A 27,976-nucleotide genomic window follows, 5' to 3' on the forward strand; every position below is an offset into this window, starting at 1 on the left:
GCGTATGCCGCTGCCAAATGGCGGGGTAAATACGGCCATACACGTAAAAGCCGTGGGAGTTTAAGCCCATGAACGAACAAACAAACAAACAAATATTTTGCAATACAAGTATCCCAAGCAAAACATGTTTCCGTACCCCTTCTTTTATTGAAACACAGCTTGGGCCCTTGTTGATTTTAACCAACCAATTTTCTTGTGCAACAATTTAAACTGGCTTCGCGTGCGATTATTCACTGACATAGTTAATTCACTTACAAGCCGTAAATTCTCATTGCTTTTACTGTTGAGTTAAGGTACAGTATTAAACACAATGTCAAAGAGGTTTTATGAGAGACATTTTCAAAAAGTGTGTCTGTGCATAGTTTTGGTTTCGTAAACTCCGGGTTCTGCCCACAGCCCTCTTTTGATTGGATTATTCTCAACTCCCTATATAGCTGTTAATGTTTTCAGTTATAAAACATGCCTTGGCATTATGTCAACTTTTTTGCATTTTAATAACATCTGATGAAATATATCCATCTAGATCAGGCTTAGACTCAGAAAGACTTGTATTTCGGCAACAGCACGATGACTGATGACTGAGCGACTCAATCACGTAACGAGATGTGCGGTTCGTAAGTACAGTGTCACGTACGAGATTTTGTCGAAGTAATTCGATGCTAACCCTGTAGACTTATGTTTTGCAACATTTAAAACACATTATTTTGTGTTTGTTTCCTTGTTTTTGTGTACAATTAAACCTCCCTTTTAAGACAGCCCACCCCACCCCCAATTTAAGGCCTCTCCCCTTTAAAGGCTTGCTTTTGTAGACTTTCTGTTCATACCTTCTGTAAACATAACCTCCTTTTAAGACTCCCTCCTTTTTAAGACCTGAACTTCTCAGAACTTTGGAGGTCTTAAAAATGGGGTCCAGTGATTCATGTTGCTTCAGTGGTTGGCCGCAACGAATTCGCAGTGATCAATACCAAATCAGTACCTGGCGAGCGTTAGTCAGTATTGCAATTGATCACCAATACTGCATTGGAATAAAAATGAATGAAGTAAAATAAAAGAAAACAATTTGATGATTTTAGTGCAATTCAGAACCAATGTGAATAACATTTTTTTTAAACCGCCCGGCACTACAAGGCATTTATTATCATTTTTATAAGGACATTGAAATGTTATTGTATAAATTTGAGTCTTGACTTGCGATTTATTTATATTATTGAGCACCACAAAAAAAAAACTTGCCCCCCCCCCCCCCCCCCCCCAAAAAAAAAATCAAAAGTATACTGTGTTTTATAAACTGAACAGAAAAAGCGCGCATGATTCATAAAAATACACTAACAAAATATGGCATTGACGGGGCTCGAACCATCGACTTCAAAGACCGCGCCGCAGTCCTATCCACTGCAGTGAGCTATGCGGACATCTGTAAAATCGAACTAACTAGGAAACGTCTATTTTGTGAGATACAGGACTCACGGCAGTCGTTGTGTGAATTAGGTCAGTTCGACCTTCGCTTACCCCGCTTGGCGTGCAATGCACGGAGTTCTACCGACCTCATTTTTTATTATATTTAGTCAAGTTTTGATTATAATTTTTTTGGCGATTTTTCACGTAGGCACTTCCCGCTTATACGGCAATGAAGAAACCGTTTTGATATGCTCCACCATTATAACACTGTTGCAGAGCCCAAACGGGCCGCCGCGAGACCCCAGAGACTCAGTCGAAGCATAGATAGGTCCCTGGTCGAAGAGACTGCTTTGAAGATCTTCTTTATATATATTACTCTGTTTTCAGTTGTTCGGGCGTCGTTGTTTGCTTGTTTGTTTGTTTGTTGTTGTTGTTGCCACGGTTGTCACTGACTCGGCAGTGACGTACACGCGGCAAGTACCAATGTTTCCCACTCCTCTTCTCTCTCAACCCTTGAAACTCACAAACAAAAGTCAAGTTCATGCAACTGCATATTTTGTATATTTCTACATAATTTGTCACGTTGACAGGGAAACATTGCACAAATCACATGTGAATACACACTGAACAGAGAGAACAATTAAAATCGAAACCATTGAACCACAAACGCGAGCGTCTGAACTCAGGCACAGGACATTACACACTCTATGTAGTGAGCGCACTAGAACAAGAAAGGCTCTCAAACACTATGGTTTTGTTAGTCTTCCTAAACAATCCATCATGTGCCTTTCGTACACAAATGAATAGCACCACAGTAACCGGCGATTATAACTGGTGTAAACAGGTAAAGAGGCCGCAAAGTTAGGTACTCTTGTGTCTGTACCGTGATATGTTTAAACAAGGTTGTTTACGGATTGTACGTAGTCAATGTTTGTAAGGCTTTACACGAACTTGGCAATCAATTCACAATTGGTAAGAAGCTCACACACACACACACACAAGCACACTGGCACGGCACACCGTGACTACACACACACCCGCACAACACACACACACACACACACACACACTGGCGTTACACACACACACACACACACACACACACACACACACACACACACACACACACTACACACACACAACACACACCACCAACATTTCGACGGCCACGTCTGGATTCCTGATGTATCTGAAAACATTTAGTCAGAACTTGACTTGCCTTTAATTCAATACTTGAGTGCTTGGTTTAATTAAGTTCCGAATGCTGTTTGCTTCAATATATATACAGGTAATTCAGTATTGGACAGAAGACAGACGCTCAAGAAGACGGCAAATGCGTATGTAGAAATGTGATGATTCTGTGCCAAGAGTCCTCCTGGGCCTTGGCGTGTTCCTTCTTCCGGCCTCCCCACAGCAAATCTGACCCTGAGACACACAATACAATACCATACCATACCAAACCATACCATACCATACCATACCATACAATAAGACACCATACCATACCATACCATACCATACAATACCATACCATACCATACCATACCATACAATGTTATATGAAGTCTTATATCGCGCGCGTATCTCCAGACTCGGACTCAAGGCGCAGGGATCTATTTATGCCGTGTGAGATGGAATTTTTTACACAATACATCACGCATTCACATCGACCAGCAGATGAGGGCCCCAAAGGGTTTAACATCGTGATCGTGATTGGCGTTTTTTGACCTTTCTGTGACCGTGATTGCCGAAATTTCCATTTCTGTGATCGTGATGGGACTTTGCCCGTGATCCGTGATGACAAAAAAATCAAGTCTCGTGATCGTGATCGTCATTTGTTTTCGTGATCGTGATGGGCATTATTGCAAAGCATTTTATTTTCAACGTACATTTTTCACAGCTGTATCACTCTATGATCCTCTATTCGTCAAGGTGTTTGTGATCGTGAAAAAAAAAATCAAGGTAACCGTGATCGTGAAAGCTAAAATTTCCCTCCCCGTGATCGTGATGATACCCCCCCCCCCCCCCCCCCCCCCTTTGGGGCCCTCAGCAGATCGCAGCCATTTCGGCGCATATCCTACTTTTCACGGCCTATTATTCTAAGTCACACGTGTATTTTGGTGGACATTTTTTTTATCTATGCCTAAACAATTTTGCCAGGAAAGACCCTTTTGTCAATCGTGGGATCTTTAACGTGCACATCCCAATGTAGTGTACACGAAGGGACCTCGGTTTTTTGTCTCATTCGTCTCACAATACCACTGATACAATCATAGGTAGGGGAAGGGCCCCTAATGTGGACCACTTTTTGTTTCATGCTGATAACTAGCTTGTTTTCTTGCGAAGAAGTTTCATTTTGTGCTTGGTAGTTGTTCTCTCTTTTGTTAACCGATAGGAGCGACTTAGCCTTAATAGACATTCAGAAACAAATACAGGGTGACACGAAAAAAACAGATCCCACCAAAAGTTTAATATTTTCTGAAATAATCAGCCGATTCTTTTATTTTTTCAGGTGAGCCAAGCTGAAATGATGTTCTAACAGCCCACCAAGTTTGAGCTTCAAGATGTCATGGACAACGGAGCATAAGACATTTATAGTCGAGGCCTATTTTCGGTCGAATTCTATCCACGCTGCTCAACTGGAATTCAAAAGACAGTTTGGACGTAGAGACTTTCCTGTTAAATCAGTTATCTATGGATGGAGGGATAAGTTCAGAGACCATGGGACTGTCAATAACCTCAATAGTAAAAACCCTAACAGGGGATCCCACTCTGGTCGACCTAAATCAGCAAGGACACCGAGGAATATTGATTCAGTCAGAGAGTCTGTTGTGCGCAGCCCGAGCAAATCTGTTCGCCGGCGAAAATAGGCCTCGACTATAAATGTCTTATGCTCCGTTGTCCATGACATCTTGAAGCTCAAACTTGGTGGGCTGTTAGAACATCATTTCAGCTTGGCTCACCTGAAAAAATAAAAGAATCGGCTGATTATTTCAGAAAATATTAAACTTTTGGTGGGATCTGTTTTTTTCGTGTCACCCTGTAAATCCAAACAAAAATTACTGGTCCATATTAGGAGCCTGGGTGCTAATATGGACCAGTGAAGAGGCCATCACAAATCATTGTAAAAACCCTTACACTTGAGAATAACATTATACTCAGTGTGCGTGTCAGAATAATTCACATGTGCGTCTTTATCTTATCTTTTCTTCTATTTGTTGGAGGTGGTCCATATTATGGGACACACACATACTTTAAGATATTTTCGTTATTGTTTGTTTGCGCTAGAAAGACGGGGCCCAAACTGTTAAAATGTAACAATTACAGTCTAAGCTGTCATATATAGCAAATTGTGTTTGTTAACGACTGTGTATGTGGACAGAAACTAGTCCGTTTTAAGCATCAAATTTAGAGTGAACGCTGTCACAAGTGCAACAAAGTTAAACAATCTAACGGGTTTGTGGTTTGTGCGTCCACAATTGTTTTGACATATGTTCAAGTTCATGCTGAACTCAGGTCAAATGAGTTCCTTCCCTTCGGGTCTCATTTATCCCTGACAGGATGCCTTCGTTTTCTTTCTCTGGAGAAGAAATCTATTTGTTTACATATTTAGAGCTTTTCACAATGTGTTATTGATATCAGCAGATTCGCGATCGTCGATAATGATTTTTTTAAGATGTTGTGTAATTTTTAAATTACAAAGGAATTGTTATGTAAGACAGTTTCAAGCGAGCTATCTTTCGCGGATGTATTTACTGTGCAAACAACTCTAAATATGGCAAAAGTGTCACGTGATAATCAACTTTGTCACGTGATCATAACAAAATGGCTACGGATGCGGACGATACTTTTTCCGTAACCAGTTGGGAGTGATGCAACAATATCACGGTCTCCTTCCCACAGCAGTCTCAAAATGTCGACTTGTTTTGACCTTAGAACGATGTCTTTATCATAACTGTGAAGAACAGAACGGAGATCACCGACAATCCAATACAATACAATACAATACAATACAATACAATAATACAATACAACGGGACCTTGTCATCTCACACACAAAAAGAAATTCAGGTAACAAGTTACAGGAATTAAGTCTCACACACACAAACACACACACGCACACCCACACTACACACATACACACACTCACACACACACACACACACTCACTCACACACACACACATACACACACACACTCACACACACACACACACACACACACACAGGGACCTGCCGCAAAAAGAATATATCACCATCACTCTCAAATATTCCAATAAACCACATCGAGATTACTCAAAGCTTCAAACGTTGTATGGGTGGCTTACCCGAAGGCGGATTAAAACAGAAGCGGCAGTGTGGGGTGTAGGAGGGTTCCAACAGGTGACCTGCACCCGGGTAGTGAACCACTTCAATCAGGTGACGACGTTCTTCCGGGTACATGGCTTGCAGCTTGTCCCCCAGTTGCGGAGGCACCTGCCCGTCGTCATCGGATATCAGCGCCAACACACGGGTACTGGATTCCCAGATCTGGTGACACGCATTGAAAACTGTGGAGGGGGATGTGCTTGTTTCAAAAAGCCTAGGGGAATTAAATTGAAGTACTGACCAAGACAACCTTCTCCTCAGCTTATCTCAGTCCCTTAACTGTGAAGCCTGTCATTAATTTGGCAAACGGAAGTCTACTTCACGAAGCTCGCTGCATGAAGCGTTGGCACTGAATGTTAAAAAGACTTTGCGAGGTCAACTTCGGGCTCAATGAGGACTTGAGAAGCAGAAAGTATCCTTCAGTCTGTTTTCGAGGCAGCCCTCGAGATTGAGGAGATCTGCAGGAAAGGTTATCTGCGTCCAGTCCTTGATGTTGTTAGACCAGTGTATGATCTTCTCCCAGTAATTGGTTATTATAAGGTCATACGTGCACGACGGCACCTCGATCTACTGGCCCTTGAATACAGAATACAGAATACAGAATACAGTATTTATTGAGCCAAGTGACATTAAAAAAACATTTTAAGCACAAGGAATTTAGCGTAGTGTTGGTAAAATCACGCACACACACACACCCACACACACACTGACACACACACACACACGCCCACACATTCACTGACATACACACCAACACACACACGCCCACACTACAGCAGTCACGATCACACCATCACACGCAGGGCAGACATGAGGTAAAACAAATGACAATCATCTATTAAAAGAAAAAGTACAAAGAGTGGTCTAAGATGCTGGTGGAAGGGTCTACACAGAATACAATTTTATAATCTAATGCATAGTTAGAACTAGCCCATCCCCTCCACCCACCCACTCATGAATGACTAAAATAATGCAGCTAAAAATATAGAAAAAAATAAAAATCACACATCAAAGTCCCACTCAACCACCCCCCCCCCCCTCCCCACCACCACCACCACCACCACCTAACACTGAGTCACAGGATGTGGTGAGCTCACCGCCAGCAGGATCACCGACTGCGAAGCTGCCCAACTGAGGGATGGGATGCGTTAAGGGAGGAAACAGCTTGGGGGAAGAAAGAGGTCTGGAGAACGTAAGAGGGAAGAGAAGAAAAGAGAAGAAAGATATTGGAACTCGAGGTTGGGACGAATTATGATCATATCAATTATAGTCTTAGTACATGTGAACTATCTGGTAAGTGAACTAGAGATTCATAACACAAAACACACCTGGAGTAGTCATGGTATAGAGCCAGCAGTCTTGAGAAAAAGCAAGGGCTTTGAAGAAACGTTCTACCGCATCAACAACTTGTTGAGTAACTTCTGCTATTTCTCCATGTGAGATGATAAAGTTTTGAGCTACAGGTGGGCAATGATACAAAATCACACAACGAGAATATTTCGCTTTGGCGCTAATTGGCATTTAGGTAATACACATTTTGCTGGTCTTACAGGAATGAAGACATCCTCGGTGTACATCCACGCATTTTTCACCAAGAGACCTTCACTTGTCATTATAGCACGCTCGTAGTTCAATCTGAAAAATACAAGACACAGCGGTAAATAAAGTACACAAGCAAAACATTCTTAAAGTAAAAGCGATAATGATGCAGAATAGTGTCACAGTCCCAATTCCAAGGAAGCTGTTGCAAAGTACCAAACCTTGCACAATACAACAACCGTGGCAGCGTCTTGAATTTGAGGTCAAATCGTGATGAAACCCGATAATTTTGACTTTTGAAATTTGATTCATTCCGAATACCTTATAATTTTCATGTTCAATGTTCATGGACATAATTCACGTTGCGGGTTTCGTGTTGAAGCCGAGAGTGGATTTTGGACGCAATATGAATTTCATTTAGACTAAAACTATGTCAATTTTTTCGGAAGGATGTTGGCGGTTTCTATAAATTTTGCACAAAACACATAAACAGATTTCGTCGTCGTTGATTTGCACAGGTTTACAACAAGATGTAAAAGATATGTAGTAAAAACAGGTCTGAAAACAATAGGGGGAGTTTACGTCCTCACAGAAACTGTTTCTATTAGGGACATGAGTTGGTGATGCGCTAAGCGGCTGGTAAAAGTGAGAAAAGAGGGGAGGATGACGGGGTGGACAGGAGTGGTGATGATAAAAGTTTATTAAGAGGAATAAATTCTTCTTCTAGATAGTGTGATTTAGTATTATATTTGGGTTTGGCACCCGTTGTCTCCAAAAGCATTGGGAATAGGATTTTAAAAGTATACGTTTATTTTCCGAAATGGTACTTTATAAAAAGTGATAAAATTTCAGAGCCACTTTATAAAATCAAAGGTTAAAAAAGGTGATTCAGATTTGTACAGAGAGAGCTTAAAAACAGATATGTACAGCACGTAGGCCTTGTTACATTACATTTGCAGTTTAAAAGAGCTACTATCTATGCCACAGTGACACACCGAACACATTCGCTCACACAGATATAGAGTATATGTACATTCACTGACACTCGCAGGCACTCTCACCGCAGCCCGGTCGTCAGCCAATCGGGATAGTCCCTTTGCCGGCGCGACCGGCGTGAGTGACTGTGCCAGCTATAAAAATAAAAACACCTGGTACACATAGTACTGACATCTAAATAATGTTGCGTATAAAATAGTTTGTCGTATATTGACGTCCAAATCAATGATAAGAAGGTTGATTTAATTATTAAAATTTGGTGGACTGCCATTTTAGAACCCTTGGCTGGGTAAGGTCTCATCGGTGGTAGAGTGGTAGCACTAGATACAAGTAACTACATACATCTAACAAGAAGGGCAAAGCCCATACGACTCACATGCTTGACCTTGACCTTTACATGACCTTGACCTTCAGGGTCAAGGTCAAATAACTAAACCTAGCAATGACATCATACACTAAGAACTGCTTTACACATTTTTCCTACCAAAATACATGTGACCTTGACCCAAGGTCAAGGTCATCCAAGGTCATGCAACACAAAGCTGTTAATTCAAGACATAGGAAGTACAATGGTGCTTATTGGCTCTTTCTACCATGAGATATGGTCACTTTTAGTGGTTCACTACCTTATTTTGGTCACATTTCATAAGGGTCAAAGTGACCTTGACCTTGATCATATGTGACCAAATGTGTCATGATGAAAGCCCATAATTTTTAAGTTTGAAACAGTTATCTTCTATAGTTCAGGGTCAAGGTCCCTTCAAAATATGTATACAATCCAACTTTGAAGAGCTCCTGTGACCTTGACCTTGAAGCAAGGTAAACCAAACTGGTATCAAAAGATGGGGCTTACTTTGCCCTATATATCATATTCAATCTCAAAAACTTCAGAGAAAATGGGAAAAATGGGAAAAATAGCTGTTTTTTAGACAACATTTATGGCCCCTGCGACCTTGACCTTGAAGCAAGGTCAAGATGCTATGTATGTTTTTTGGGGCCTTGTCATCATACACCATCTTGCCAAATTTGGTACTGATAGACTGAATAGTGTCCAAGAAATATCCAACGTTAAAGTTTTCCGGACGGCCGGACGGACGTCCGGACGGACGGACGACTCGGGTGAGTACATAGACTCACTTTTGCTTCGCATGTGAGTCAAAAATGGTTTTGAGAGTAAAATCGATTTTCACGTAAGTGATTTGGGTGGTAGTTTATAAAAAGGTTAGTTTTAGTCTTTAAAATTTGGTGGAGTGCCATTTTATCACCCTTGGTTGGGTATGGGGGGGGGGGGGGGGGGTGTAGGGCCTCGTCGGTGGTGTCACGGAAAACAGGTCTTCTTCAAGACATGCTACTTATAAGCCTACTCAGTGCCAAGCTCACTTTGCATCTGAACACACTGAAAAGAATAACTCTCTCTCTCTATAATAGAGATGCTGGCTTCACTTGAAAGAAATATAATAACAATAGATGCATTGTCTGATTCATTTGAAAAAAATGTAATTCCAAAACAAATAGACTAAATATGAATTCATGAGTTGTGATTCACTTTCTGCAACAATGAAGAATACACTAACTAATCAGTGGACAAAGATCTGAAACTAACTTTAGTTACGAAAAAAGATGAGTTCATATCTCTACACACTTTCTTTATTTGGTGTTTAACGTCGTTTTCAACCACGAAGGTTATATCGCGACGGATCTCTACACACCATAACTCGACAACTATACAAAACGGTATAAATACATGTTCATTATCCCATTACCGCCTTCTCTCCATTTTATTCCTTACACCTTAATTGCAGTACATACTCTCCTCCTCGTGTAAAATGGCGGTCTCCGCAGTAAAGGTCGGGAAGTACGTAGAAGATAGGAGAATTGATGAGTACAACTGCAACGACCTGAAAAAAAAGATAAATAAATAATTAACAAGAAGGGCAAAGCCCATACGACTCACATGCTTGACCTTGACCTTTACATGACCTTGACCTTCAGCTAAACCTAGCAATGACATCATACACTAAGAACTGCTTTACACATTTTTCCTACCAAAATACATGTGACCTTGACCCAAGGTCAAGGTCATCCAAGGTCATGCAACACAAAGCTGTTAATTCAAGACATAGGAAGTACAATGGTGCTTATTGGCTTTTTCTACCATGAGATATGGTCACTTTTAGTGGTTCACTACCTTATTTTGGTCACATTTCATAAGGGTCAAAGTGACCTTGACCTTGATCATATGTGACCAAATGTGTCTCATGATGAAAGCATAACATGTGCCCCACATAATGTTTAAGTTTGAAACAGTTATCTTCCATAGTTCAGGGTCAAGGTCACTTCAAAATATGTATACAATCCAACTTTGAAGAGCTCCTGTGACCTTGACCTTGAAGCAAGGTAAACCAAACTGGTATCAAAAGATGGGGCTTACTTTGCCCTATATATCATATATAGGTGAGGTATTAAATCTCAAAAACTTCAGAGAAAATGGGAAAAATGTGAAAAATAGCTGTTTTTTAGACAACATTTATGGCCCCTGCGACCTTGACCTTGAAGCAAGGTCAAGATGCTATGTATGTTTTTTGGGGCCTTGTCATCATACACCATCTTGCCAAATTTGGTACAGATAGACTGAATAGTGTCCAAGAAATATCCAACGTTAAAGTTTTCCGGCCGGACGGACGGCCGGACGGACGGCCGGACGGACGGCCGGACGGGGGGGGGGGGGGGGGGGGGGGGGGACGGACGGACGGACGACTCGGGTGAGTACATAGACTCACTTTTGCTTCGCATGTGAGTCAAAAAGGAAGTAGGTGTCTAAGCACACACAGGGATCGTGTTAGCGTCGGCAGTCAAAACGCCGACATTTCTGTCCAAATCACCGACGTCATGTTGGCAGATCTATGTCCAACTGTTTTGCACGGTTGGGGAAAAGTAAGGCTTAGCTGCACTACCTCGAACTTTGGAACATTGCCAAAACTGTGATGGCCAATTCGGCAAAATGCCGATTAAGATGAATCCTAGAAGCACATTCATGACACGTGAGTTACTAATTTCTCACGAAACCATGCAGTTGATCACTATTTTTTAGTGAGCTACTGACTAAAAATTGAATGAACGGCTTACTGGAGGTTGTTCTCATGGCTTGGCTTCGCGGCAGCCTAAGTCAACAACAACAAAATTTCCATCGTGTTGCATATCATTTCAAATCTCAATTACAGCCATTCCAACCCCGCGGCTGCTTACCAACCCAAGTGGGTGGCACCTAGATTTGCTTCGTGCACCTCAGATCTGGCCAGATGTATGGTGATTAGCATGACCGTATATATAAGGAAAGGAGGGTATATATAATCGCCGGTAAACACGAGTGGGTTTTTTCTTGCAAATAACTGACAAGGTACATGGAAAGGGTAGGCATGAGCTCAAAGTAAATGACGAGAAGTACCAGTGGTATTATGCACTTAAAAATCATGTTGCACTTTTCAGCAACGCCGTATTATACATGTGTTTTCGATCTCACACCTTTATGATAGAATATTGATGTATGAATTGAAAAAATGTATAAGAACACAAGAATGTATGAATGACAAAGAACAAATGTTTATTTTTGAATGTTTTATGTATGTTTTATTACGGACACAAAAGCTCAGCAATGCAATTTCTCTTTTAGAGATTAATAAAGTTATTGTATTGTATTGTATTGTATTGTATTGTATTGTATTGTAACATGCGCCGTTCACGATTGAAGAGGACTTTTTTTTTCAGTGTTCTGAATATCAAAACTTCATGTTCATGTGACGCGTGAACATACTGCGGTGATAGATTCGGTCGCCGTCGATATATCAGTTCCCTCATTTATATACATACTCGGTCACATTATAACAAAACTCTATTTTGTATGTCTGTGTTAGCTTGTGAGCGTGCGTGCGTACGTACGTGCAAACGTGCGCACGTGCGCACGTGTGTGTGTGTGTGTGTGTGTGTGTGTGTGTGTGTGTGTGTGTGTGTATGCCGGTGTGCATGCGAACGTGCGTGAGCGTATGCGTTCATTCCCTTGAGTGTTTGTATACATGTGGGTGTATATCTGCCCTGTGGGTGTGCATGGGTGTGTGTACACGCATGTGCTCTGAGCCGGTTTGCCTGTGTGCGATCATGCGACTGCGCGTGTGCGTACGTGTATGCATGCGTGCGCGCACCTGTGACAATTTCCATCCCATCAGCAGAGCAAAGGTTGCCCCTCCTGACACAGCCACCACTCCAATACCGCCCTTCTTCACTGAAGAGTGGGATGCGAACCAGTTGACTGTCTCCTGAAACAATCACAGAGACACAATCAACAGGCAGCACTGGGGGACAAGACCCCCTACCTACCCCCAAAGATTTGTGTTGAAATTTAGGATTAGAAAGGAGTATCTTGGGTTTCTCCTTGAGGAAAACAAAAGGAACACATGCCGGGTAATGTCAGGATGGGGGGGGGGGGGGGGGGGGCCGGGTACATCCGAACCCCAGAAAAAGAAAAAACCTTCAGATCCAGCCCCAACTCCCTCATCCCTTCCTCCCCCACACCAACCCAAACTAATGTTGCAACCCTAAAGACAATCTGCTTTCTTGAGGATCTCCCCTAAGAGACGAGAACACCGCACCTCAAAGTAGTTGAAGTTGACGTCCTTCACGGTTGTGGGTAGGTCCTGGTAGTTGAAGAAGGGCAGGGCCAGGGCAGCAAAACCGTGCGACGCCATCATGGCTGCCCGCGACTCCATCAGGCCGCCAGCAAAGCCAAACATGTCGATCACTCCTGGGAAAGGACCCTCTCCTGAAACAGATTTTGGGTACAAAATTCAGGTTTAACATCCTCAGTGACAGCAGTAGCTAATTAGGGACGTAATCATAGTATACGTTATTTGTATTTTTGACCAAAATATGACATTTGACACGGATCTGCCCTGACCACACAAAGAAAGTCTCTCGGGATTCCCAATGTGAGTTAAGAATAGAACATTGTGTTATCTCTATTTAATATATACTGCAGGATGTTTTATTGTCAAGGTCGTGGTGGTGATGCTGGTTTGTAATTTTGAACTCTCAACGGGCATTTGTTCGACAGAAAACCGCGTAGGCCGGACACACTGAATAGCGACACTAGCATGGTTATAATAATATGGTTCATAAAAAACAATACGAGCTTTGGAAAAAACAAAACTGTACAACACTGAAACATTCACGCGATCAATCATTGATAATTTATCTTTTGTTTTACGATTTGGAGCAAAACTCGTTATCACCTTAAGTCAGACAGCTAGACAAATCAATGTGCCAAGATTCACACAAACCTTGTGACTACGCATATAAACATTGAACTGTTCAAGGGTCAAACTTTTATACCTGGCGGTAGAAAAAGGGTTCCTCGAACGCATCCCTCTTTTATAGGTAACCTCCTGACTTCTGCGCCTTTCACCAATCGCTGCTGTGTTGTTATAGCAAGGGGGCGTGGCGAGGGCTGCGTCACGTGCAGGTCGCTAAGCGACAGGTGACCCAGATAGACGAAGAGGTGGTAGGGAAGAGGTCGTTCCACGTTCCTCTGCACCATCCGAATGTTGCGAGGACCGGCTGGGCTTGCTTCCATACTCCAGAACAGACCCATGGGCTCAACACCTTCGGGTATTAACAAGAGGAAGAGTGTTCACATCTTTAAGATAATATTAAAAAAAGAAGGAGAACCGCTTTTACCGCCAGACTATTTTGACAGGGTTAGACCATAGACCTATATTAGACATATTACTTTCCGGGAGTGTTTTTGCTTGACTTTTCAGTTTCGCTTAAAGCAACGATTATAGAGCTCTCTCTTCTTGCCATTCAAGTATGTCAGCCCCAATTTTTTTTTAACAAGATACCAATACACATGCATCCACCAGAAAACAGCAGCATGAACAAATAGTTCATATTATTATAGCGTGTTTATTTGTTCATGTTGCTTTTTTCTGGTGAGTTAATTTATTGTTATCTTGTTCTATTTCCTCTCACCTGCAGTCCCTTGTTCCATTTCAAATTTTGTAAGATTGTTCGCATTTATTAAAAGTAAAATGTAGAATGCATGACTACCAATCCTGGAAGATAACATAAGATGTTCCCAACATCTGGAACTGATCAAGCAGTCGCGTCAACTCATTAAAAAATCAAATAAAACGCACAGAACTAGTACTGGGCGGTTTTAAAAACAAGAAGGGCAAAGCCCATACGACTCACATGCTTTACACATTTTTCCTACCAAAATACATGTGACCTTAACCCAAGGTCAAGGTCATCCAAGGTCATGCAACACAAAGCTGTTAATTCAAGACATAGGAAGTACAATGGTGCTTATTGGCTCTTTCTACCATGAGATATGGTCACTTTTAGTGGTTCACTACCTTATTTTGGTCACATTTCATAAGGGTCAAAATGACCTTGACCTTGATCACATGTGACCGAATGTGTCTCATGATGAAAGCATAACATGTGCCCCACATAATTTTTAAGTTTGAAACAGTTATCTTCCATAGTTCAGGGTCAAGGTCACTTCAAAATATGTATACAATCCAACTTTGAAGAGCTCCTGTGACCTTGACCTTGAAGCAAGGTAAACCAAACTGGTATCAAAAGATGGGGCTTACTTTGCCCTATATATCATATATAGGTGAGGTATTGAATCTCAAAAACTTCAGAGAAAATGGGAAAAATATGAAAAATAGCTGTTTTTTAGGCAACATTTATGGCCCCTGCGACCTTGACCTTGAAGCAAGGTCAAGATGCTATGTATGTTTTTTGGGGCCTTGTCATCATACACCATCTTGCCAAATTTGGTACTGATAGACTGAATAGTGTCCAAGAAATATCCAACGTTAAAGTTTTCCGGACGGACGGACGGACGGACGACTCGGGTGAGTACATAGACTCACTTTTGCTTCGCATGTAAGTCAAAAATCCATCTCATCGTGTATCAGGTGCCTGCTTGACTTTTGGTATTGAAAACAGCAAAGATATTTTAATGAACTCTTTTAAAAAAAAATATTAAAAACTTTATTTTTCCTTGTTTCAAGACAAATACCTGCGTACGTTCCTCCAAGGGATTCGTCTTTGCTGACGTCCACCATTCCATGTTCGTCTGTGACGTAATGACCGCATGACGCAAACTGCACCCGCTCACGTCGCCATGTTGCTTCCACCACAGCATGCAATGTGACCTTCACCTTGCTCGGAAGACCGTGAACCCTGATGTCGATCTTTTGGTCGAAAAGGCTGACCTTGGGAGTGACCTTGAACAGGTCTGGGGTGGGAGGAGGGGTTGTGTGGGAGAGTGTCTGTTGAGATGATGGTTGTCTGAGGACGGAATGAAGTTGACGCAAGCGGATTGACGCTGGAAAAAGCAATACAAGTTTACAACTTGGTGAAGAATTCAATGTCGGGTACCTTTGATTTTGAGCACCCCTGCACAAATTGTGAACACTCGGACAAACATATTTTGTGTTTTAGTCCCGGATTTAACTAACCAACCCAGTTTGGGTTTTTTGCTAACAGTTTACTGCAAAATGATTTTGATGTTCAAGCCCGAAAAGAAGAGAGTAAGAAAGACAGTAAAAAGGTAATAAAGGGAAAGACAGTAAGAAAGATAGAAAGTAAGGTGAAAAATAAGAACCTAGGTTTTTATCGTGAAAAACAAAAAGTAGTTTATTGTACATAAGGAAACATTCTATGTTTCCTTTAGTTTTTTGTTTGTTTGTTTGCTTATTATTGTTTTCCAAAAACCAAATAAAGGGTACATTTAATTGGCTGTGTTTATTTTAAGTTTAGAAGCGATCTGAAATTTTTCTTGCTGTTTACCATGGTAGTTAAATCTCTATAAGAATTAGAAATACATGTTTCAGTATACTGATGACCACAGTATACCCAGCTGAAAAAGTACCACGCGATGTACTATAGTATACTATAGTAAACTATAGTAAATGTACCCTGTACTATAGTAAACTATAGTAAATGTACCATGTACTATAGTACATACTGTAGTACATGGTACTTTGTACTATAGTACTTTGTAGTAAATGTACCATGTACTATAGTACTTTGTGGTACAGTAGAGTACTTTGTACTTTGTACTATGGTACTTTTTAGTGAATGTACCATAGTACCTAGTACTTTGTACTATGGTACTTTTTGTGAATGTACCATGTACTACAGTAGTACTGTAGTACCTAGTACTGTGTACTATGGTACTTTTTGTGAATGTACCATGTACTACAGTAGTACTATAGTACTAGTTAGGAGACTGCCCGTACTTTTTTCAAAAAGTACTACGTATCATTGCGCGGCGGACATGCACCATTTATTTTGCAAACGTGCATGTAACATGAATAAATCTGCAGAATGATAATATATTAACAGAAAATATTATATTAACAGAAAAAGATGTATTGTTTGGATACTCTCCAGAAGTGCAAACCCCCATAAACAAAATTATTAATCATATTTTGCTCATTTCAAAAATGTGTATCAGTAAGTATAGATATGGTAGACCTATTGATTTGAATGTGATGTTAGGATATGAATTAGCATTGAGATATTTCAGTATTGTGTAAATGTTGAAGGATGAATGAGGATACGTTGTAGACGGATGCTTGAATATTTTTTGATTAAAAGCCCCACAATGATGTGCTTGGCAAATATATAAAAAAAAAAAAAAAGATAATGTTTTTCTATTGATGATTTATTCAATTTCATTCTTTAATCCTTTTGGACACTTTTCCAAGAATGAATGTTAAGCACTTCATTTCTGCTCACACAGTAAAATGCGGTAAACAGACAACTGTGAGTTTGTAATATTTTACACGGGTTTTACGGGATTGCCCCATCGCAAGTCCTTCACTAGTATGGCCGTCCGTTCCTAGCGACCATGTTCTACTGGAACGGCAAGCTAAGCACTGGCGACCATGTTCTACCAAGAGACTTACTTGATATGGGGATCCCTTGCGGGGCGACGTAACGTCTTTCTGGTTCTGATTTCTCTGATAAACTGCGATCTTTCCTTAGTCGAGAATCTGCACGTCATTTCCATTGCGTCATTCCTTCCCTATTTAATTACGTCTGCTGTCTTGGTATTCACAACCCTTTTGATAGTCACGGTTTCTCTTACATTCCTCCCCGTTTTATCAAAGACCCCTTTAATTACGAATGATTATAACTATTCCAACCCAACTCCTACAGTTCCTCTTACATTCTTCCCCGTTTTATTTGAGCCCCTTTTCCATTACAAATTATATTGCAAATCAAATCTCCTCTCAACTATAATCCTCGTTTTATTCATTCTAAACCAACATTGACCCATTATGTTACTTTCCGGCACTTAACTAAATAGCGTTTTAAACTTGTTCTTCTTTATAAACTCCCACTATAATGGTGCTGCAAATAATGTTATTATTTATCAAAATATATAGTGTTCCATTCAACTTTATCATAACTGCACTATGCCAGGCCAGACTGTTTGGTAACTTAGCAAAAGTTTATATTTTGCTGACGCCACAATTGGAAATTGATTCATACAATGCTTTAATAACTTGTGTACTTTGTCAGAAGATTTGAGAATACCACGGCCCGCTATGGAATTATAGAAATCTCAATGTGAATAAAAAAAAAGTACATTCCCCAATATAGAGGGCCCCAAAGGGGGGGTATCATCACGATCACGGGAAGGGAAATTTTAGCTTTCACGATCACAGTTACCTTGATTTTTGTTTTCACAATCACGAACACCTTGACGAATAGAAGATCATAGAGTGATACAGCGGTGAAAAATGTACGTTGAAAATAAAATGCTTTGCAATAATGCCCATCACGATCACGAAAACAAATGACGATCACGATCACGATACTTGATTTTTTTGTCATCACGGATCACGGGCAAAGTCCCATCACGATCACAGAAATGGAAATTTCGGCAATCACGGTCACAGAAAGGTCAAAAATCGCCAATCACGATCACAATTTTAAACCCTCAGTTTGGGGCCCTCAATATACATTAGATGAATTTAGGGAACATAAAACCCACTTTATATCAATTACAATCCAAAACTGAACAGCAACAGTTGTTTTACGGATATCAAACATTTAAGTCCAGCTTACCTTCTAAACCATTGAACAACGAGATATATATGTAAACAAATGTGGAACAAATTTGTAGAACACAACCGAGTTCAGCTTACCGGCTGAACAACAATTTAACAACAGTAACACTTTTTAAACAACAACAGAACTACAAAATCTGGGTCCATCAACCAACAAGTGGCCTCCACTGGTCTCCAATTGCCAACCCAGCTGGAAAACACAAACGTCTTCACAACATGCACCACGAGCAACAGTGCTTCTATGGGCTGCTTTAAAAGACCATTTAATGACGAATATTCAATTCATCAAGGGGACCGACGAACCTCGTCAGCTCAAGACCAAAACCGTAAGGACGCGCTCGTTCGTTCTCGACCAAACACCCGACCGACGCACCGGTAGCGAAAGACCATAACGACCCTGAAGTTTATATGACGTCTTCAAATGTGAGAAGAGTCACTACCATCATGGTTTCAGTTTAAGTCTCCACTGGCCGTTCGTTCACGTACAACCACCCGACCGGCGCAACGGTAGCGAAAGACCAGAACGACCCTGTTGGGGCGTTCTCGAACAATCACCCGACCGACGCACCGGTAGCGAAAGACCATAACGACCCTGAAGTTTATATGACGTCCTCAAATGTGAGTCACTACCATCATGGTTTCAGTTTAAGTCTCCACTGGCCGTTCGTTCACGTACAACCACCCGACCGGCGCAACGGTAGCGAAAGACCAGAACGACCCTGCAGTTTATGTGACGTCTACAAACTTGAGACGAGTCACTGCAATCATGGTTTCAGTCTCCACTAGCTTTAAACACGCGACTGATACGGCTTGACTCGGATTTCCAGCTGCACGGATTCACTGAGTACATCTTCCTTCTTCCTAGCTATACCCCTTTGATCTTACCATGCCAGGCTGCAACGCCGGCTACCGCAAAGTGTTTTAGTGGCTTGTCTTGCCGGTATACTTTGCTCAATGTAAGTGCTGAAACCTTTCGTCTAAAGCAATGTAAGTACAGCGACTGCCCCTTTCCAGCCTTGTTTTGCCCTGGCTGAATTTTTTTAAACGGTATACTTCTCTAGTAATGGCAAGTTATTCTTCATTCTTATGACTGTAACAGCTATTTGGAGGAAAACCGCAGCTATTTCGGGATATATATGTGTCGTGTTTTTCCTTTCGTCACTCTCAGTCGCAAAGGAGACACAACGATTTGTGTAGGTTCTGTAGATTTATTAACAGCTGGAACAACGGTGACAATATCTCTCAGCACAGTGTAAGAAAGAACAAGTGCAAGACTGGTAAAGAACAACAATACGTGTGCGCAGCCCTACTTATATAGTTAATGGACATACGAGAATATTCGGGAAACATCGACACTAATCTGGTTAGATCTACACAGTTCCGTCTGTTGGATGAGCGTCTACGCTTACGTCATGAGTGACTGCGCACTTAATCAAAGTAAGTTCTATAATGTTCTATATCCTTCTATTCGATTCCAGTGGTATCTAGCGATCTCCACAACACCTCCCCACCTAAACTGATGCTACTCCTCAAGCATCAACAGCAAAGTCTCTCTGTGGGTTTGCGTGTTCTCTTTGACCGTCTTGGATTGTCTGGTCCATACTCTGGAACGGATGGAGTACCTTTGGGTTTGGTCTGTCTCCGAGTTTGTGGCACAGTTTCCAAGATCTCCATGGGGTGATCTGTTACAAGTTCAGAAACAGTGTCCACTTCCTCACCAGGTTCATTGTCTTCCTCAGTGGTGTAGCGTGGCTGTAGCTGTTCCCAGTGTCGTCTCCATACTGGACCATGAGGAATGACCATGACGTTGAAGCAGCGAGTACCCAGAGACTTCTTGATGACTGCTGGTACCCATCGGGGTTGTTTGTCTCGGCGAGGTCCATGGTACAGAGCATACACAGGATCTCCGGCCTTGTACTGTCTGGTTACCTTGACGACAGCTTTCAAGTCTGGAGTCATCTGAGACTTGGATGCCTCCTTGGATTGCTTGCCCTGAGCGATGTGGGCTGGCGAGGGCAGCAGAGTGTCGATCCTTTCCTTGTGGATTTGGCTGTAGTTCCTTTCTGCAGCCGTGAGAGTCTTGGACACGTTGGCGATTGGGCGCTCGCTTCCATCTGGATAGCGATGAAATAGGACTGCTCCAATTCCAACGTTGGACGCGTCACAAGCTAGTCCCAAAGTCTTGTTTGGATCGAAGTGTACCAGAACTTGATCCGAGGAAAGCACATTTTTCAACTGTTCAAATGCTGCCTGTTCCTCATCTCCCCACTTCCAGGGGTTCGCCTTCTTCGTCAGGCGGTAAAGCGGCTCTGCCATGCTGGCCAGGTTAGGGATGAATTTCCCGTAAAACTGAACTGAGCCCAAGAAAGACTTCAAGCTTGAGACGTCCGTAGGGGCTGGCATTTTCAAAACTGCCTCGACCTTCGATCCTTTGGAGATCCCTTCGGCCGATAAGGTATGTCCAAGGTATTCCACACTGGCTTGTGCGAACTCGCACTTTTCACGACGACATCTGAGTCCTTTGTCGTTCAGACGAGTGAGCAAACGTTCCAGGTTGCTCAGGTGGTCGTTGGCGTCCTTCCCGCTGACGAGTATATCATCTTGGAAGACGGCAACACCAGGTAGATCACAGGTCAGGTTTTCCATGATCTCTTGAAAGTAACCAGGTGCTGACTTTATCCCGAAAGGAAGTCGTTGCTGCAGGAGTACCCCACGGTGAGTGCTGAGGGCTAGCCTGCGTTGACTCTCTGGTGCCAGCTTGATCTGGTTGTAGGCATCAGCAAGATCGATCTTGGTGTATCCGAATCCACCTCCTAGCTTCTGCATCAGTTCCTCTGGGAGTGGCATTGGATGACGGTGATCTTCAAGCTGATCATTGATGCCCACTGAGTAGTCACCACAGATCCGTAGCTTGGGCTTCAGGGTGCCCGAGGTTTGTGCCTTACGAATTGGTACCACTGGCGTTCCGTATTCGTTGAACTGGACTGGCTTCCAGACTCCTTTGGCGATGCCTTCTTCGTAGCCTTTGGCGAGGTCATCACGAAGAGCGAAAGGTACCGGACGTGCCTTGTGAAAAACCGGCTTCGCATCAGACTTGAACTTCACGTCCAGTTCGAAGTCCTTGAGACATCCCAATTCTTGTTTGAAGAGATTTGGGAATTTATCAGACAGTCTGTGACAATCTCGTTGCAGGGCAGCATAAGGCGCGTTGAAGGTCGCTGGATGCGTAGGTTTTGCACCCTCACTCTTAGCGTGACTCTCTATGCTCCTCAGTCCTAGAGCATTGTCCACAGAAATTCCCAGAGTCTGGATTGCGTTGCGTCCTAGCAGATTCAGATGAGGAATCTTGGTGACGATGTACGGAATTGAGCTTTGCTTACCAGTCACTGGATCCTTGGTTTGGCCCATGAAAGTTCCCAGCACGGGCAGGTCGTGCTTGCTGGCAGATTCGTAACGATGTGTGACGTCATCCAGCTTCGGTTTTCCTAGTTGTCTCCAGACCGGAAGAGAAACAAAATTTCCCGTAGTTGCGGTGTCCAGTTCCATGGTGAACTGTCGGTCCTGGATTGTTATGGGTACATCCAACCTAGGAGTATCTTGGGGAACTTCACCGAGGATCGCGTTGACAAGCTCTGCTTTCGTGACTCTCTTCACGGAAGCCTGGGAATGTCGTTCCCGATTCTGATGTTGCTTTTTTCTACAGACAGCTTCCAAATGTCCTGTGACGTCACAGTATCGGCATTTGGCTTCTTTGTAGGGGCAGTCTGTTGCTTTGTGGGCCTTTCCACATCGGTAGCACTTCCTGTCTGTGGAATTAGACTGCTTGTGGTTCTTTCGTGGACCCGTAGTCTTGTTCTGGTGGACCTTGTTGACTGGCATGGTCTTGGAACCGTAGACAGTTTCCTTGGCAACCTTCGCTGCGTCTTCAGTCTCAATCGCGACTTGGACAGCACGTGCGAAATCCAGCTCTGTGTCCTTGATCTTGAATAGAGCCTTTAAGACAGCCTCATTGTTGACAGAACATATGAATCTCTGTCTCAGAGCTTCGTCTTGTGGGTTTTTGATCGAAGGAAAGTCACAGGTAGCGGCGTCTTGGCGTATGCGCGCTGCTAACTCCTGGAGAGTTTCGCCTGGCTTCCGTTTCATGTCACTCCAGAACTTGAAACGTTCACGCACTATGAAGAGTTTCGGGTCGAACTGTTCTTTCATGAATTTGACAATTTCGTCCATTGTCAAACTGTTGATGTCCTTGGGCGGATTTTGCTGAGTAGCCAGATTTGCCAGTTGTTTGTAGACCGTAGCAGTCTGATTCGTCAAGAAAACTTGAGCCTTGCGCTGCTCCGGCACGGAGTTGGCGACCACAAACGTGCAAAATCTTGACCAGTAGTCAGGCCACAGTTCCGATGTTGCATCAAACGCAACAAAAGATGGGATTGCAGCTGCCTGTGTAGTAATGGGAAAACGTAGATTCGAAGCACTCGGATCGTCGTAGCTTTCCTCCCTGGCAGAAGCTGCGGCACCACTGAACACTTTCATCATCATCTGCATCTGGTGCATTTGTTGCTCCATATCTTCCTTGTGTTGGCGTTGCTGTTGCTCCAACTGCTCCCTTAAAAGCGTTATCAGCTGCTCTGTTTCCGTCATTTTGCAGTAATAAGTCACTCCGAATAGACAAGGGAAGTAACTGTCGGCGACGCCAGTTGTCGTGTTTTTCCTTTCGTCACTCTCAGTCGCAAAGGAGACACAACGATTTGTGTAGGTTCTGTAGATTTATTAACAGCTGGAACAACGGTGACAATATCTCTCAGCACAGTGTAAGAAAGAACAAGTGCAAGACTGGTAAAGAACAACAATACGTGTGCGCAGCCCTACTTATATAGTTAATGGACATACGAGAATATTCGGGAAACATCGACACTAATCTGGTTAGATCTACACAGTTCCGTCTGTTGGATGAGCGTCTACGCTTACGTCATGAGTGACTGCGCACTTAATCAAAGTAAGTTCTATAATGTTCTATATCCTTCTATTCGATTCCAGTGGTATCTAGCGATCTCCACAACAATATGCATCCCAAGTTGTAAACCCCACATTATTTTCTAAAATACCGGCTGTGATGTAATAGGTTTTCTGATTTCCGAAATTATCAATTATTCACTATTCCAATATGGTAACACAAGTAGATGAGTTCCTAAACTCTCTGTTGGCTAAATCAGCCACAAAGTGCACATTATCCTCATAATAATTTCTGTTGATACAGTATGCTACTGCTAACTTTCTGTTACAACTTTACAAAGGAGCATTGCACACATAGCTTTAGAGAGGACTACTTTCTTCTGCGTTAAATTCACAGCTTTTCCAAAATCTTAATCTCAGTTACATGACCTTTCAGATTTTGTTCAATCTATTTTCAAAGATTAATTCCACTTAAATGAAAATAAACATCCCTGAACTAGAATGCAACAGACTGAGTCTCCTAGTCCTACTTCACTCAGTAGATTCTTACACAACTACCACTTGATACCAAGTAATTCAGTGTTTTGACATTAGTCCTGTCGCGACTCGACGAGAAACCTGACCAATCGTCAGAAATCTTGGGACCCCTTACCCTTCTTTCTAATAAAATGGCAGTTGGTCTTGCACTACAATTCACTACTTCTGCTCTCCCATTGCATTTTAGGCATTACCAGAGACCACAATCCCACAACATTTCAAGAGCACTTTTCCCTGAAGTGACATGACCCTATTCTAATCTATCTCTTATTTTCAAGTTAGAAGGCAATCAAAACTTTTCCAGGTGTGGAAATATGTGCATTTCCTGCATTTGGTTTCACTAACATTAAAAGAACCCAGAAACATTGATCATTTTCCAATAAAGCTGTAAAATTCTGATTTTATTGTTCTTCAGCGTTCAACCAGAATTCTGTTATAGAAAATAAATTAGTGCGGAATTTCTGATGTCTATAAAGCATACTGACTGCAAGGATTCTTCAAATAAGTTTCCCTGTATAGCACCCAACTGAAAATCTCAGTCTCAGAAACATGAGTTAGACACTGTGTATCTGTGTGACTGTAGATCTGATTTACTGTAAATGTAATATGGCTAAAGGCGTGTGCCTGAGCTGCTAGTTCTTCAAATTAGATTTTTCTTCAAGTTTCCTTCTTTTGCTTGTTCTTGTTAAAAAACGTTCACATTGTTGCCATTCTCTGGCAGTTCGCACCGACCATGGTGAAACCATTCCTGAAACTTTCTAAATTCTTCCATTTCCACAGCAATACCGTTCTCTTCATTTCCATCATCTTTCCAGGACAATACCTTTCTTTCCATGGCAATGCCATTTTTTCTTTTCTTTCCATGTCCAGCATCTTTCCATGGCACCGGCAATGCCATTTTTTTCTTCTCTTTCCATGTCCAGCAATTTTCCAGGACAATACATTTCTTTTCATGGTAATGCCATTTTTTCTTTCCTTTCCATGTCCAGCATTTTTCCAGGACAATACATTTCTTTCCATGGCAATGCCATTTTTTCTTTTCTTTCCATGTCCAGCATCTTTCCAGGACAATACATTTCTTTCCATGGTAGTGCCATTTTTTCTTTTCTTTTTCCATTTCCATCATCTTTCCAGGACAAAGCCTTCCTTTCGGGAACGTCCCACTAGTCCGAGGGTTCACTAGTCCGAGGGTTCACTAGTCTGAGGGTTTACTAGTCCGAGGGTTTACTATAGACGTTTGATTTTCCAGTTCGTCCCACTAGTCCGAGGGTTCACTAGTCCGAGGGTTCACTAGTCCGAGGGTTCACTATAGACGCTTGATTTTTCAGTTATTATACCGCCCCTTAAAAGGCGGTATATAGGTTTCACTGTGTCTGTCTGTCTGTGTGTGTGTCTGTGTGTGTGTGTGTGTGTGTGTGTGTGTGTGTGTGTGTGTGTGTGTGTGTGTGTGTGTCTGTCTGTCTGTCTGTCCGCAAATAGATATCCGATGTTTGATAACCGATTTCAATGAAATTATGTGTGAGGCTGTAGTACAACCCAGGCTCGATCCTCTCCATAATTCAGGTCGGTGGGATAACTAATTGACCCTCACGGGCAAAAGGAAACCCGAGGTGCTATATAATATGACTAAAAACTGTAGGCAGTTCGATCACGTAATTGTCCAGTCGGGGCGGTATCCTGATAAATTGAATATCCTTTCTTCAGTCAAAATATAAATAACTAAGTTTCTTGGGGGAAATAGTCTGAGATTTCTTCAGTCAAATATAAAACACCACAACTCAGTGTTTTTATGAGAATATTCTTCGATTTGGTTCCCACAGTAGTGAAAAACATACGCACGCACGCACACGCACATCCACGCACACATACACACACAAAATAAAAACAAATCAAATTGAATATCCTTTGTTCAAGCGTCTATAGTGAACCCTCGGACTAGTGAACCCTCGGACTAGTGAACCCTCGGACTAGTGGACCCTCGGACTAGTGAACCCTCGGACTAGTGAACCCTCGGACTAGTGGACCCTCGGACTAGTGAACCCTCGGACTAGTGAACCCCTCTCCTTCTTTCCATGTCCATCCTCTTTTTGGCAATACCTTTCCATTTTGCAACACATGTCAAATTCCTTTCCAAGCATCTGTTTTTTCTTTGTGTACTGCTCTTGTTTGGTTTTTTTAAACATCACTGCAGACCTGAATTGTTCTTTTTATCAGCAGATCAGCAGCTTATATGATTTTTATTTGCGTATCTTCTTTTCATCTGTACGAGACACCCTCTTCATTCTTATATCAAACTTCAGGCTTTCCTGCTACCTGCAGAAATAGAAACATCCCCCATCACATGTGAAATGCTTCGTTACACTAGATAACTGATATATATATATGTGCACGTGCATGGCCACTCTTCTTTTACCTACAGTTGGTGCAAAACCACCGAACACTGCAGGGAACTTGAGCTGCTGGGAAATGTTTGAGTATCTCCTTCTTTGGTGTTGACCTATAAAAGCTTCTCTGGGGAGCACTACCAGTATTTGAAGACAGGCCCCCACCCTTAGGCTGTCTGCGATAGGCATTTGGTGCCACTGTCTCCCTTTTCACCCTTTCTGAAAAACAGGACCACGGAGCGTAACTGCATGCTGCGGCGGTGTTCTGAGACACAACTATTCTCAGCTACCCGAAACTTTTTCACGACATAGCACCTGTATACTGGCGGTAGGAAGAAAAATGTATTAAAAAAAATTCACAGACACCAGAGACAGGTAAAGGGAGGCAATCGTTTCCACTGCCAGTTTGCTAAATAGGCCAGAAAGGATGAGTTGTTTCCCATGAACCGTTTTCTACCTGGAAGTGTGTTTCCAACCCCACCCAAAAGTGTGTTGGTGTCTCAAAGAGCAAAACTTTTTCCGAAAACCAATAATATACCAATTTCTTTGAAAATATTTGGATTATGTGTTAAATTTACCCTCGTACATGTTATGTTAATTAGAAACATTTAAGAATCAAATATTTCACAAAAGCAAACCAATTTAATGTAAGTGCATCAGATATTTAATGATATTTTTTGGAAATGTGTCAAAATTGGGTGTGTTATCGGTCTCAAATTCTGTCTCCACCCGCTGTGAAAACGGGAACATGGGTATGGAGAATTGGACTGCCACTGCAGTTCTGACAATGTTAGAAACACAAAGACCACTCTCATGTGACTACGGATCGCAACTGTCAGTGTCCTGAGACAAAACTTATTAGTCTCAGCTTCCCAACACCAGGAACTTGGTGTTGAACTGAGCGTCTTGGTCTCAAGTTCCTTATCCTCCCGCTATAAAAACGGAAACATGGGCACGGATAAGTTCGCCCTGCCACCGCAGTTCAGGCTGTGACAGTTTTACAGATGACCACTCTTACGTGTCACTCAAAGCTCGATGTGATTTGAACGTCTTGGTCTCCACTTGCCTTTGATTATGCTCCGTGTTCAAATGCACCATTCGCCGACAGTGTGTTTTAGTGACAAAGCGCCATCCTCTACTCGATACCCGGCAAAACGAGGATTTAGAGCGGCTCCGTCTACGTGATCAGTTTGATCATTTTTGTTATCGCAAAAAAACGTTAACTCGAAAAAAATATAGGTCCCTTTCATTTCGTGTAAAGCGATCTCGACTGTACAACAAATACAAGCTGTCTCAAGAGGATGTTACAGGTACAGACAGCAATGGTTTAAACTTAAAGGACCAACAGAAACAGTGCCAATGGAACACTGTAAAATGTAAAACATGTAATAATCACACGACTAAAAAGATCACCGGACATTAAATTCATCGAAAATCACTGTGATGAAGCAAAATGACACAGAGTGGTAACAATAAATTAAAATATTAAGTCCAACTATACTTCAATCAACAGAAAGTACAAAAAGCCAAACAGAGGGAGGGGGGGGGGGGGGGGGACGGGGACCCACAGTTATTTCAAACTAAGTAACAAAAGTAAAAAGAATGGAAAAGATAAAAGAAACAACTTGACAACCCTCCAACAGGCGGC

The 27,976-nt window shown here is 42.2% G+C and overlaps 1 protein-coding gene across 1 annotated transcript; it reads right to left on the minus strand.

The window, feature by feature from the left end:
* Window positions 1-1,931: 1,931 nt before the first annotated feature.
* Window positions 1,932-13,951, minus strand: LOC138957196 (acyl-coenzyme A thioesterase 2, mitochondrial-like). Its single transcript, XM_070328354.1, has 8 exons — window positions 13,683-13,951; window positions 12,944-13,113; window positions 12,497-12,610; window positions 10,110-10,198; window positions 8,366-8,434; window positions 7,316-7,400; window positions 5,726-5,927; window positions 1,932-2,823 (listed from the first exon to the last, which is right to left on the minus strand). The coding sequence occupies exons 1-8, from the start codon at window positions 13,939-13,941 to the stop codon at window positions 2,717-2,719; spliced, it is 1,095 nt and encodes a 364-aa protein (XP_070184455.1). The 5' UTR covers window positions 13,942-13,951; the 3' UTR covers window positions 1,932-2,716.
* Window positions 13,952-27,976: the final 14,025 nt, after the last annotated feature.

Source organism: Littorina saxatilis, unplaced genomic scaffold (assembly GCF_037325665.1).
Source record: "Littorina saxatilis isolate snail1 unplaced genomic scaffold, US_GU_Lsax_2.0 scaffold_391, whole genome shotgun sequence".
NCBI lineage: Eukaryota > Metazoa > Mollusca > Gastropoda > Littorinimorpha > Littorinidae > Littorina > Littorina saxatilis.

Excerpts from the sequence above, each read along its gene's own strand:
- LOC138957196 (XM_070328354.1), bottom strand. The coding sequence starts at position 13,941 with ATGGGTCTGTTCTGGAGTATGGAAGCAAGCCCAGCCGGTCCTCGCAAC. Across the intron at positions 8,435-10,109 it reads CATTTTACACGAGGAGGAGA|CTGGCACAGTCACTCACGCC; the intron begins GTATGTACTGCA and ends TTATTTTTATAG. Across the intron at positions 2,824-5,725 it reads CTGTTTTAATCCGCCTTCGG|GGTCAGATTTGCTGTGGGGA; the intron begins GTAAGCCACCCA and ends TGTGTGTCTCAG.